This window comes from Mirounga angustirostris, unplaced genomic scaffold, assembly GCF_029215605.1.
Source record: "Mirounga angustirostris isolate CCGP_5_RB_7025 unplaced genomic scaffold, mMirAng1.0.hap1 SCAF_3, whole genome shotgun sequence".
Lineage (NCBI taxonomy): Eukaryota > Metazoa > Chordata > Mammalia > Carnivora > Phocidae > Mirounga > Mirounga angustirostris.
The window spans coordinates 135,091,539-135,104,675 of NW_026991711.1; the positions used below are offsets into that span (position 1 = coordinate 135,091,539).

The window sequence follows — 13,137 nt, forward strand, 5'->3', positions numbered from 1 at the left end:
AAAACTTTTTTTATGCAGTATCACTTCATTTGCCACTCCAAGAACGTATAGCAGTTTAAGTTTAGGGTTAGTTCTCAGTCAACATATATAATAAAGTGGGGTGAAATAAGACAAGTCTATGACTATTAAAGTATAGTTAGGGCTGTTAAGCATCCTGGAATACAAGTAAGCAAAATACCTGTGACAAACTAGAAAAATGAAGGAGAAACTAATGAGGAGAAAATAAAATTCAATCAAATGCTTATGTACCAGAATTTAGCATTTACTAACCACTTTCCGTATGTCAGAAAACTGTGCTACATATTGAGAATATAGAGATAAAAGCTACATACAGAACAGGCACGTACAAAAGGCTATAGGCACCTAACCTGAGGGGAAATGGGGGAGAAAATGGGAAGAAAAAAAGTTAGAGAGGGCTTCCTACTGAAATTGGTATTTGAACCAAGCCTTAAAAGATGAACAGGCAATGAGAAGGTGAAGAAAGGCAAGGAACAAGATGTATAAAGGCACAGAAACAAGAACGCCTAATCCACTTAGAAAACGAAAGCGTTTAACATAAGATACATAGGACAGATGTTGGGAGTGAAATGAAAGAGAAAAATAAGGCCTACAAAGAGTCCTTCATGAGGGTGAATTTTATCTTGAAGGTCAGTGAAGGAGGTTAAATGTGAAACTGACATGAAGAGACACATAAGAAACAGGAATCTAGGTTAAAAAGAGATGAGGTCCTATACTAAGATAGTAACAAGGAAGATGGACAAATACAAGATGCTACAGAAACAGACACAGAGAACGAGGGAAAGGGAAACATCTAGGATGTTTATAGTGTCATTAACAGAGTAAATGGTGATGCTATGACTGAAGAGACAGAGGACACTATCACATTACCTTAAAGTGATAATTAACTCCTATCCTTCAGGGATCAAGGAAAAACTTTTAGGAGGAAATACCTAGTATGGGATTTAAAAGATGGATAGGAATTAAAAACCATGGGTTGGAGTTTGAAAGTTGGCACTGAAGGGAAGGCACTGGTTAGTGACAAAAGAAGAGGCTAGAGTGGTCAGAAGATGCCAGATCAAAAGTGCTTTAAATGAAGTCATCTTAGGATTTTTGGATTCTGTGATTCAAAAAACAGCTATGTTAGGGTGATAAGGAAAGAACAAAAGGATCATATTTTGCAAAAATGATTCTGATTGCAAAATGAAAATGAACTAGATTGCTAAACCAAAGCTGAAAGGAGAGGTAGGAAAAAAAAATAACCCAATTAAGAGAGGACAGTAACTTGAGTTAGAATGGTGTCAATGGGGGCGCCTGGGTGGCTCAGTTGGTTAAGCGACTGCCTTCGGCTCAGGTCATGATCCTGAAGTCCCTGGATCGAGTCCCACATCGGGCTCCCTGCTCAGCGGGGAGTCTGCTTCTCCCTCTGACCCTCCCCCCTCTCATGCTCTCTCTGTCTCATTCTCTCTCTCAAATAAATAAATAAAAAATTTAAAAAAAAAAAAAGAAAGAATGGTGTTAGTGGGGTCTTAAGTGGATACACTTGAGAACTAGAAGGATTGGTGTCTTGTAGGAGTGGAGTTAAAGCTAATACACACTGTATTCTATATAACCACTCATCTACCCATCTACCCTTTATTAAGCAACAAATTTATTAATTTACAAAAAGTAAACCATTTGCTAGTTTTTCTTAAAATTTCAATAAATGAATTAATTCCAATTTAAAAAGCCCACCAAGATTAGAAAAGGTTTGAAGATGGAAGTAGATTTTGAGGTAGATTTTGAAAAATAAGCAAACAACCACCTATTTATTAATGGAAAATAATAAAAATGGATTAAGGAAAATAAATGAAATCTTTTTTTTTATTTATTTTATTTTATTTTATTTTATTTTATTTTTTTAAAAGATTTTATTTATCTATTGAGAGAGAGAATGAGAGACAGAGAACATGAGAGGGAGGAGGGTCAGAGGGAGAAGCAGACCCCCCCCCCGCCGAGCAGGGAGCCCGATGCGGGACTCGATCCCGGGACTCCAGGATCATGACCTGAGCCGAAGGCAGTCGCTTAACCGACTGAGCCACCCAGGCGTCCCAATAAATGAAATCTTGATCTAAAACATTAAGGATGATAAAAATCTGGCATATGGAACTGAGAGGATGGTAGTACCATTTACTAACAGAAAACACAGGAAAAAACAAGGGGTGTGTATATGTGGATGAGTGTGTGTGTGTGTGTGTGTGTGTGTAGAGAGAGACAGATTGGAATGGGAATGGTAATATTAAATAATTTTTGTTTTGTTCTGTAATTCTAGTAAATACAGTTTTGAAAAGGCTACATTAGAAGTACTGATAACAGCCAAGAAAGGATGACATTCAAAATTGAGATATATTTAATACTCAAGAGAGAAAGTGGACTGGAGACAGAAACCTGGATGTCAGAAGCATATATGTGATAACTGAAACTCTGAGAGTAGCTAATTTTCAAGGAGAATATGTAGAGTAGGAAGTAAGATGACCAAGACAGATCTTTTAAAGATTACTTACATTTTACAAATTGGTAGTGTAAATAATGTCCATAGAAAAGACTGAGAAGATGAGCCAGAGGAGTTAAAATGAAAATTAGGAGATCAAGGTATTTCAAAAACTAAAGACAAGATAGTCTTTTGGGAAAAAATAAGTCAACAATATTCAATGCTGCCAAGTTAAAGACTCAAATGTCTATGGCACTGAGCATCAAAAAGATAGTTAATCTTTAAAAGGCAATTTCATTTAAGAAAGAAGAAAATGGAAGGTGAGACAGAAGAGACTGGTACAAGCAAGTCTTTCAAGAAAACCTGATTATAAAGATGACAGGATATGGAGGCCAGAATTAGGGATATATAATTGAAGCAGAGTTTTTGGTTTCATTTTGTCTTCTAAAAGGAGAACCAGTAGAGAACAAAAAGCTGACGACAGAAGATAAAGGACGTATCTATAGAAGAGTCCCTCATGTAGCAGAGTATGGGAATCAAAGCACAGATGAAACATTATCTTTCAACAAAGGAAAAAAAGAATATATCCACATAAAAATATCAAACAGTGTGCGTGTGTGTGCGTGTTTTTATGTATTTTCTACTCACAAAAACTTAAGTTCTTGCAGAACAAAAAAATTATGTTTGGACACATCTGTAAATTAAAATTTTAACAATGGTCTTCTCTATGGATGGGATCATGGTCTATATTGTCTTATTATGTTCTTTCATATTTTCCCAACTTTCTAGGTATAATAAGCATTTAACTATTTAAAAATCTCTTTGCCCATTGAACTATAAAGAGTAGTTCATCATTAATGCAGAAAATTTAGAAAATAAATAAAAGCAGAAAGGGAAAAAACAATACCTATAACCTCCAACGTACTGCTTTCAGAGGTTAAGAAAATATATGTCAGTTATATTTTTAATATTCTCTCAGAAAAAGGAACATTAATGGAAACACAGAATTGAGATAATCAAAACTAATAACTGACTCTATCATTCAGACATGAAGAAAGAGTGGATTCCAGTTTCCTCTTAGCTGCTAAATCTTCATTTTAAAAGAGGATTAATAAGTCTCCACTTACAAAGGCTGAATTCAGGTATTCGGAGATTTAGAAGTAAATTTTAATACTGCCTTCCCTCCTGGCCATAAGTATTTTTAATATTTAAGTATTCGTGTAAATATAAATAATATCTAACATTCATGCTCACTGGCAACGATTTAAAAAAAAGGCAAATTAAAATGGAGGCTTACAGTTGTGGTAAATTGGGTCTAACAAAGGGATCATTCTCTGCTCCATTGACTGCTTTGTTCTTCCTTTGTTTTGGTTCAGAATTGGTAGAGGGTGCCTGAGAATTATTAGCTGTGGGAGGTTTGCGTTTGGCTAGAAGTTTCCTTTGCCTTTCAATGTCTTCCCTTTGCTGATTCACCCATTCTTGCTGCCTGTATAAAAATAAATGTAAAAAGCCATATTAACTTTTCATTACTCTTCACAGTTAAAACACGAATATATTAATGAACATGAAAAAGCATGTAACATGAACAAATATTATGGTTCCATTTTTTTGAACCTACTTGTATTCACTGTCCAGGTCTCATTTGAAGCATTCATTTCTAAATTCCCTAAATCCCCCAAACTAGGGAAAGATGTATTGCTATATTTAATCTCATGGTACTTGTAGATCTCCAGCTCCTTCTTCCTAGTAAGTAACATTCCTATAGATACTTGATTAGAATGTCTCTAGAGTACATTAGTCCATGAGAACAGAGACCACATCTATTTTATATCCTATCGTATCCCTAGTGCCCAGCTTAATCATCAGCACATAGTGGGAATTCAGTAAATACTTGCTCAATGAAACAAATAGGCTATTAAAGAATAGAGATAAGCACGGAGTGGATTTTAAACATGCATCTCATCACTTTGTGTTTGTAGAAAAACTTTAAAAAGACAATTTAATAAAGTGTTATTTTCTAAATTTGTCTTTGTCAGAAAGATTTTGGGAATGTGCAAGCACTACCTTGAAATGAAACAAAAACTGACCTAAATATAAGAAATTTATGAGGAAAGAATTTTGACAATTTGAAGCAAACAAGAAAAAAAAATAAGGGAAACCAGAAAAATTAGCATGGCTATGAAAAATGAGCAATTAATAAAAGTAAAAATATTACTGCTTCCCATTCAAGAATCTGAAGCTTACTAATTCTAAAAAATACTAAATATCATGTGTATTATAAAAATATAGGTTAGAGATTTCAGCAATTTGACCAGAGCAAGAGTAGGTGACAGTGAAGCTTTTTAAAACTATTCCATCACACAACTTGTTCTCACAGTAACCATGTTCCCTTTTAGGTCACCTCAACATGCTAAGAAAAAAATTTTAAAACTCTACATGGTTATGATACTTAGATTTAAACAAGACAAATGTTTCAATTCCTTGGCTCCCCACCCCACTCAAAGCAGAACTACAAAACTTCTACTCTGCTGACCCAAAATTGGCTTTACATACATTGCCTGTTCCTATGATTCTAGCCAGACAGTAGTAGAGTATGACCAGAATGAAAGAATCAATAGCCACCTAGGCAGAAGAGTAAAAGGGTGGAGAAAATTCAAGAATAGCAAAGCTAGAACAGGAGCTTAATCCAGTTTTCTTTTGGAAAGAGAAATAAATAACTTCATTTTATTAAAATAGTTAATTTATAAAGCTAGCTTAGAGCACGATCAAGATGTTATAAATGAAAACAAATGGCAATAATCCTAATGTTTAAAATCCTAAAAAGTAAAGAGTTACTGGAATGAATATAAAGCTAGTATCTGTTTATTTAGGAATGACTACACAATTTAGAGATTATTAATTTAATATTACTAATATTTATTTCTCTTCTCATCCACCAACTACTTTGGGTTATGTCACTGATAAACTACTTAATTTACACTGATAAGCAGCTTTATTTAAAATCTGCATATGTAATAACACACAGTAGGCCCTCAATACAAGAAATGCAAGTAACTTTCTAAAAACTAGATTACTTATTATAAAAGGATATAACTTAGGAACGGCCAGATGGAAGAGATGCATAGAACAAGGTATAGGGTAAGGGTGTAGGGCTTCCAGGCTCTAATTGTACCATTCTCCCCAAACCTCCATGTGTTCACCAACCCAGAGGCTCCAATTTTGCTCTTGACAGCTTGATGAAGAAATTTTTACTACAAACACAGCTTATATTTTAGATTTGTTATTTTTAGTTTGTATTTAAGGTTATATTATGTAGCCTATTTTATTCATTATCAGGACAACTGTAGATATGAGTTTAGTAGCAGAGGCTCTTACTCATTTAACATGCAAAAATCATGGTTTCTATCCCAAATATATCTCCTATTCTCTACCTTTCACTGTCAGCATTTTAGCTCAAGCCTAATCACCTTAACATCTGGAGACCTCAGCTGTCAATAATTTATCTTCCTTCCAATATTAGGCCCACATTACCACCAGTTATCTTTCTAAAACTCAATTCTGACCACATACACTACATACAAACCTTTAATAGCTCCGTACCACCATAGAATTAAAAGCCAAACTCTCTGGCATCACAAGAACTACGTTCTTCATTATGGTACACCTATCACCCAGCACAGCTGGTGTTGAACAAAAGCTGAATAATCAACTGTGAGAGAGAGAAGGCCATTCTGTGCGAAGTCCTGGAAACTAAGTTTGAAACAGCAATGTTTATATATGGAGATAGAGTTTTGTCTCCATTTTCCATGTAACTCTAGGAAAACTGACGTAGATGCTGGTACTACTCCTGTTTTTGAGGTTTAAAAAAATTTTCCAGTGGAAACAAAAAAGCAGCACAGGTCCTGACTCCTTAATACATAGTCAATCTATCCCTATCTACCATCATCTGAACTCAGTTTCTGTTTTAAAGTTTGCCTCAGAAATGCTAAAGCTACATATTCCTCAACTGATTTATGAATTACTGTATCTGAAGCAGAAGAGAAAAAGTTCCTGTCTTTTCCACAGGAATAGAAAGCAGGCAAGGGCTGAATATTAACACTGAAATAAGGACTGGAGAATGTGGAAAAAACTAAGTAGAAAAATCCCAAGATACATATATATGTAAATCTTCCAGTGAAAATTAAAATTTCCTCCCAAATCATCTATATAGCTAGAAGATCAGTTTATATTTTGGAAAGTCATACTTAGAATAATATATCATATAGTATGGATGAATGCTAACTAATCAAGAAGACTGCTAAAGCTGAAATTGTAATACTTTTATGTTCCTTTCAAATGTACTAAATTCTGTGATTTCAACGAGCAGTAAGGAGTAGAAATAGAACATAATTCCAAATCTATAATCTTTGGAAGTAACAAAAACTCAAAGGAACACTACATTTTTTAAAATGTAATAATGACTAACTTCACAAGATTCTGAAACGCAAAACCATCTGTCCATTGTTCAGTAAATGAAGCACCATGTCTAACTGTTGTGAAGTGCCCAAGGCGTAATCGGTCTTGCATACTCTTCTCTCTGCTTGACAGTTTTTCTTGTGTACTCTGAAAAAAGGAAAAATCATCAATTTTATTCATTTAAATTTAAAACTGTACAAGGTGAAAAGGGGCCAGTGGAATGAAAAGGAAAATTCACTGAACTTTTAACTTACCTTTTCAATAAGCAGCTTCTTGCTCATTGATATGCACTTATTTAATCGTTCTTTGTATTTTTCAAGTAATTTTTGTTGTTCATCTATCTGCCGTCTGAGATCACAGTTAGCCTACAACATAAGTAAAAATAGAAAAGGTCTAGAATTTGTGTATATGAGACACTTAGGAATATTCTTACATTCTGAATAAATTACATAAAAAGAAAGGATTAATAATTAAGTATTTGAGTATGATGTTAAATAATTTTTTTATTTCTTAAAGATTTTTATTTATTTATTTGACAGAGAGAGACGGGTGAGAGAGGGAACACAATCAGCGGGAGCTGGAGAGGGAGAAGCAGGTTTCCTGTGGAGCAGGGAGGCTGATGCGGAACTCAATCCCAGGACCCTGGGATCATGACCTGAGCCAAAAGCAGACACTTGCTTAACGACTGAGCCACCCGGGCGCCCCTAAAATAATTTTTTTTAAACATCTACTAACCATGTGTAATACTGTTAAATGCTGCATAACTGTGCAGCATAAAGTACATGGAATTTGTATCCATACTCCATGGGTTCAAAACAACACCATAAGGTATGTAACCTTGGCTAAGTTATTAAGTCAGTTATCTGAAACTTAAGATTTTTTTTTTTTTTTTTTGTATTTCTAGAACAGGGGCAATACCAGCTACTTTACTTAGTTAAAAATAACTAAAATATAGTATACAAAATGTCTAACACTTAAAAATAAATGTGAGTTCTCTTCCATATTTTTTAACTGATACTTTTTCTTCATTAAACTTGTGGATGGCACTATAGATGCCTACCCAACAGCTAACTATTTCCACCATCTTTCTTGGCAACAAGATACCAATTTTGTTGACTTTGTAGGAAGCCACATTGGTCAGGGAAGGGGCCTTTCTCTAAGCTCAGGAGATGAGCTGGATTAGTCTAGTACAGTGACAAAAGAATAACCTGGAGGGCTTCTTGTAATACAGATTGCTGGGACACACTCCCAGAGGAGTTTCTTTGTAAGTAGGTCCCCAGTAATGGATGCTTCTGGTCTGGGAATCAACTTTGAGAACCATAGGTCTGGGCCAATCACGGTGGAAGGCAAAAGACAGTGGCATAATATATTGCAAATGCTAGGAGAAAATACCTGCCAATTTAAATTATATACCTAATCAAAATGTTTTTCAAGGAAAAGGGTAAAATAAAGAGACTCTCAGAAGAACATAGATGGAATTTAGCAAGAATGAACCCACTTCATTAGGTGCAATTCAAACAAAAGCCCAACAAACTGCATGTGTGAGACAGTCTTCCTCAACAAATGGTGTTGGGAAAATTGGACAGCCACATGCAGAAGAATGAAACTGGACCATTTTCTTACACCATATACAAAAGTAGACTCAAAATGGATGAAAGACCTAAATGTGAGACAGGAATCCATCAAAATCCTAGAGGAGAACACAGGCAGCAACCTCTTCCACCTCGGCCACGACTTCTTGCTAGACACATCTCCAAAGGCAAGGGAAGCAAAGGCAAAAATGAACTACTGGGACTTCAAGATAAAAAGCTTTTGCACAGCACAGGAAACAAATGACAACCTACAGAATGGGAGAAGATATGTGCAAATGTCTTATCAGATAAAGGGCTAGTATCCAAAATCTATAGAGAACTTATCAAACTCAACCCAGAGAACAAATAATCCAATCAAGAAATGGGCAGAAGACAGGAACAGACATTTCTCCAAAGAAGATATCCAAATGGCCAACAGACACATGAAAAAACGCTCAACATCACTCAGCATCAGGGAAATACAAATCAAAACCACAATGTAATACTACCTCACACTGGTCAGAATGGCTAAAATTAACAAGGCAGGAAATAATAGATGTTGGCGAGGATACGGAGAAAGGGGAGCCCTCCTACACTGTTGGTGGGAATGCAAATTGGTGCAGCCACTCTGGAAAACAGTATGGAGGTTTCTCCAAAAGTTGAAAACAGAGCTACCCTACAACCCAGCAATTGCACTACTGGATATTTACCCCAAAGACATAAATGAAGCGATCCGAAGGGATACCTGCACCCCAATGTCTATAGCAGCAATGTCTACCACAGCCAAACTATGGAAAGAGCCCAGATATTTATCGACAGATGAATAAAGAAGATGTGGTATATATATATATACAATAGAATATTACGCAGCCATCAAAAAATTGAAATCTTGCCATTTGCAATGATATGGATGGAACTAGAGGGTATTATGCTAAGCAAAATAAGTCAATCAGAGAAAGAGAATTATCATATGATCTCACTGATATGTGGAATTTAAGAACAAGGCAGAGGATCATAGGGGAAGAGAGGAAAAAATGAAACAAGACGAAACCAGAGAGGGAGACAAACCATAAGAGACTCTTAATCATAGGAAACAAGCGAGGGTTGCTGGAGGGGAAGGGGGTGGAGGGATGGGGTAACTGGATGACAGACATTAAGGAGGGCATGTGATGTAATGAGCACTAGATATTAGATAAGACTGAGGAATCACAGGCCTATACCTTTGAAAGCAATTAATACATTATATGCTAATTAACTGAATTTAAATAAAAAATGATTTAAAAGTTAAAAAAAAAAAAACCACACACAAACAAACAGTAACCCATTAAGAAAAATGAGTAAAAAACATGACTGGTTATTTCTCAGAAGAAACACAGTTAATATATATTTTAAAAGATGCTAGAAAATAGAGAACACATAATAAAAGATAAAAGACACTGTTACATCCACCAAATTGGCCAAGAAATTTATTATATCTGATTACACAAAGCCTTAGCAAAGATAATAAGCAACAAGATTATTTATTGCCCATTGCTGATAGGAGTGTAAATTAATCCAACCGCTTTGGGGAAAATTTGGCATTATAAAGCAAAATTGAACATGTGCATGCCATGTACTCTGGCCACGTCTCTCTTAAAGCATATAATGTTACAATGAATTTTCCCACATTTGCCCTAGAAGACATGTACAATAATGCTCTTAGCAGAACTGTTCGTATTAGCAAAAAGTAGAAATAAAATGTCCACCAAGAGCAGAAAAAATAAATTATGGTATATTCATATAATGCCTTACTATATATATAGCATGAAATGAACAAAGTGCATGACAATTCCACATATAATGTTTAGTGAAAACAAGCAGAGCAAAAGGGTACAGACAGCGTAATTTTATGTAAAGTTCAAAAATAAACTGAAGGGCGCCTGGGTGGCTCAGTTGGTTAAACGTCTGCCTTCAGCTCAGGTCATGATCCCAGAGTTCTGGGATCAAGTCCCATGTCGGGCTCCCTGCTCAGCGGGGAGTCTGCTTCTCTGACCCTCCCCTGGCTTGTGCACTCTCTCTCTCTCTCTCACTTTCTCTCTCAAATAAATAAGTAAAATTTTAAAAAATAAACAAACCGAAATATGTTAAGAATGTATAGATACATGTGATAAAACCATAATAATAAGGCATAATAAATACAGAACTTAGAACAGTAGTTAATGGTAAAAGAATGTGAGTGACTGGGATGGGATCAGAAAAGGCAAGCTGGATGTTTCAAAGGTGTCAGTAATTGTGGTAGGATCATAGATAAGACATTGGTTTTATTAAGTTTCTATACCAATAGTTCTCAATGCTGGCTTAAATTATAATCATCCGGAGAAGCTTTGTTTTGGTTTTTGTTTTTTGGAGGAGCTTTAAAACTACCAATGTCCAAGCCCACATCACATCAATTTAATCAGAACCCCTCAGGATGGAGTTTAGGCATGGGTACCTTTATAAAGTGCCTCCCATCCTTCCCATTTGGTGATTCTACTGAGCAGCAAGGGGTGAGAACCACTGCTTCTTACCTTACTCACATTGTAAGTATTTTTTGATATGTCCTTTTATAAAGTTTCCATTAAAAATCTCACAGGATTGCAGTAGTTACTTCATCTTGTATAATATCAAATGTCAGGTTTATAACAAAATCAATTACCTTTAAAACTAACATGAAATGGCCATCGGTCTTATGATAGCTGATCAAATAAAAATAAAATTACAAACTTCCCTGTATTTCTCCAACTGTTTCTCAGTTTACAGTTATTTATTTATTTATTTTTATATTTTTTTTTATATATTTTTTTATATATTTTAGAAAGAGCATGAGTGTCAGGAGCAGAGGGGGAGAGAGAAAGAAGCTCAAGCAGACTCCACTATGAGCCCATCTTGGGGCTTAACCCCATGACTCTGAGATCAAGACCTGAGCTGAAACCAAGAGTTGGACACTTAACCGACTGCACCACCCAGATGCCCCTCTCAATTCACATTTAAAGAGCTAATAATTTTCACTTTAAAATAGTGATTTTCACATACTTAAAACTACCAGAAAAAGCTTATTTTTTTCCCCAGCTAAAGAATATTTTACAATGCTAAGTATTTCCTCAAGTTTTATTACTGCCAAATAATTTACTCAATTTTCTCCCCCTCCATGATTTATTATCCTTATTACCCTCCAAGACTACTTACCCTGAGCAAGTCATCTATACGACCTTCCTTCTTTTCCAGGTCCTGGTTTTTATTACTTTCTAATGCTGCTAATTTCAGCATTGTGAGATCAGTCTAAATGAAAGAAAGCGATTTTATTATCTCCATTATACATATCATTGCATGCAAATATAAAACTAGATTTTAGTGCTTCTAAAAACAAAGAAAATATTTGAGTTTGTGTATATAAAAGTTATCCCAAAAAGTCTTAGCACAGTTTTAAAGTTTTAACATCTTCAGAAATATAAGTTCTATAAGCTTACAAAGAAACGTTTAAAAAACTGATTACTAAAAGTTTTAGAATATTGTTATGTTCTTCATTAAAATTCAATACAACCACTGCTTTGTGCTATCACCTCTGGTTGATTTTTGAACATGGCAAAAACTTTCATGAGCTATTCATTGACTGAAAGCAATGTACTTGTAATCCTAGCCTAAAGATCATCCAAAGAAGTGTTGATGCATGTACAACAGCTTGGACATGACCTAACAGAAAAGTCTAATGGCAATAAACTGGAGTAATAAAGGTGGCTAAGCAAAAGATCTACTCTTCCAATCCCCGTGGTCTAATATAGTAAAATCCAAAAACTGTCACATGTAAAAAGTTAAAATGAAAAACTTAGTACTCAAAATTCATAAAATCAAATAAGCATAAAAGATATCTAATTTTCAAATGATATCTGTAAGTGTATAGCATATATGAATATACATAGACATCCAAAATGACCTACTTTAATGTTCACTTATGACAAATATAATAGCTTCAGGAAAACACTGATTATATGTATTTGGATGGTATGTTCAAAAAGAAGCAGTAAACAAAAACTGACATGTCATGCTTGTTCTGTTTATTTAATATCCTTATAACATCTGCATATTTAATCTGCATGTAACAAAGGATAAGCTGATAGTAAACTGGGTGTTTCAATTCCTTACCCCCTACAAATTGTTTTTTTGTTTAGTAATTCGCTTTCCTGATGTATAATTTTACTTTATGACTGTGTCTAAAACAAAGAGAAGACATCTTAGTTATTTGTACTAAGTTTCTTACAAATCATACAAAAAATTTTATTCACTATTTACCTGAGTAATTTTAAAGGATAACTGCTTTGGTTGTATAATAGGGTGGTCCCCAAAAGCTAATGCAGTAGGAGAAGGGCTATTCGGTCGAACCTTAGAAAAAGATTAAAATTTTTACATTAGCAAGAAAAAGATAGGCTTTTGCTCAGCAACAACTACTTAACACTTTTTAAGTTTTTATCAGGATAACAACTGAATTAAAACATAATTGATTTTTCACAACTTTTAATCATCATTTTATTCAAGAAGCACTCATTTTTAGAGTACCCTCCCTTACATAAGGCACAGTGGAAAAAACAACCATATATTCCCTGCCCTCAAGAAGATTTCATTCTAGAACCA

General features: G+C 34.8%; 1 protein-coding gene across 3 annotated transcripts in view; it reads right to left on the minus strand.

The window, feature by feature from the left end:
- The window catches only part of TLK1 (tousled like kinase 1), a 160,383-nt gene that overhangs the window by 47,819 nt on the left and 99,427 nt on the right, over positions 1 to 13,137 (minus strand). For all 3 annotated transcript variants that reach the window (XM_064586672.1, XM_045868642.3, XM_045868644.3), the window contains 5 exons: positions 12,799 to 12,888; positions 11,698 to 11,790; positions 7,177 to 7,287; positions 6,933 to 7,069; positions 3,765 to 3,953 (listed from right to left, as the gene is read on the minus strand). In XM_064586672.1, coding sequence (XP_064442742.1) covers positions 3,765 to 3,953; positions 6,933 to 7,069; positions 7,177 to 7,287; positions 11,698 to 11,790; positions 12,799 to 12,888 — 620 coding nt within the window. The remainder of the gene's footprint in view (positions 1 to 3,764; positions 3,954 to 6,932; positions 7,070 to 7,176; positions 7,288 to 11,697; positions 11,791 to 12,798; positions 12,889 to 13,137) is intronic.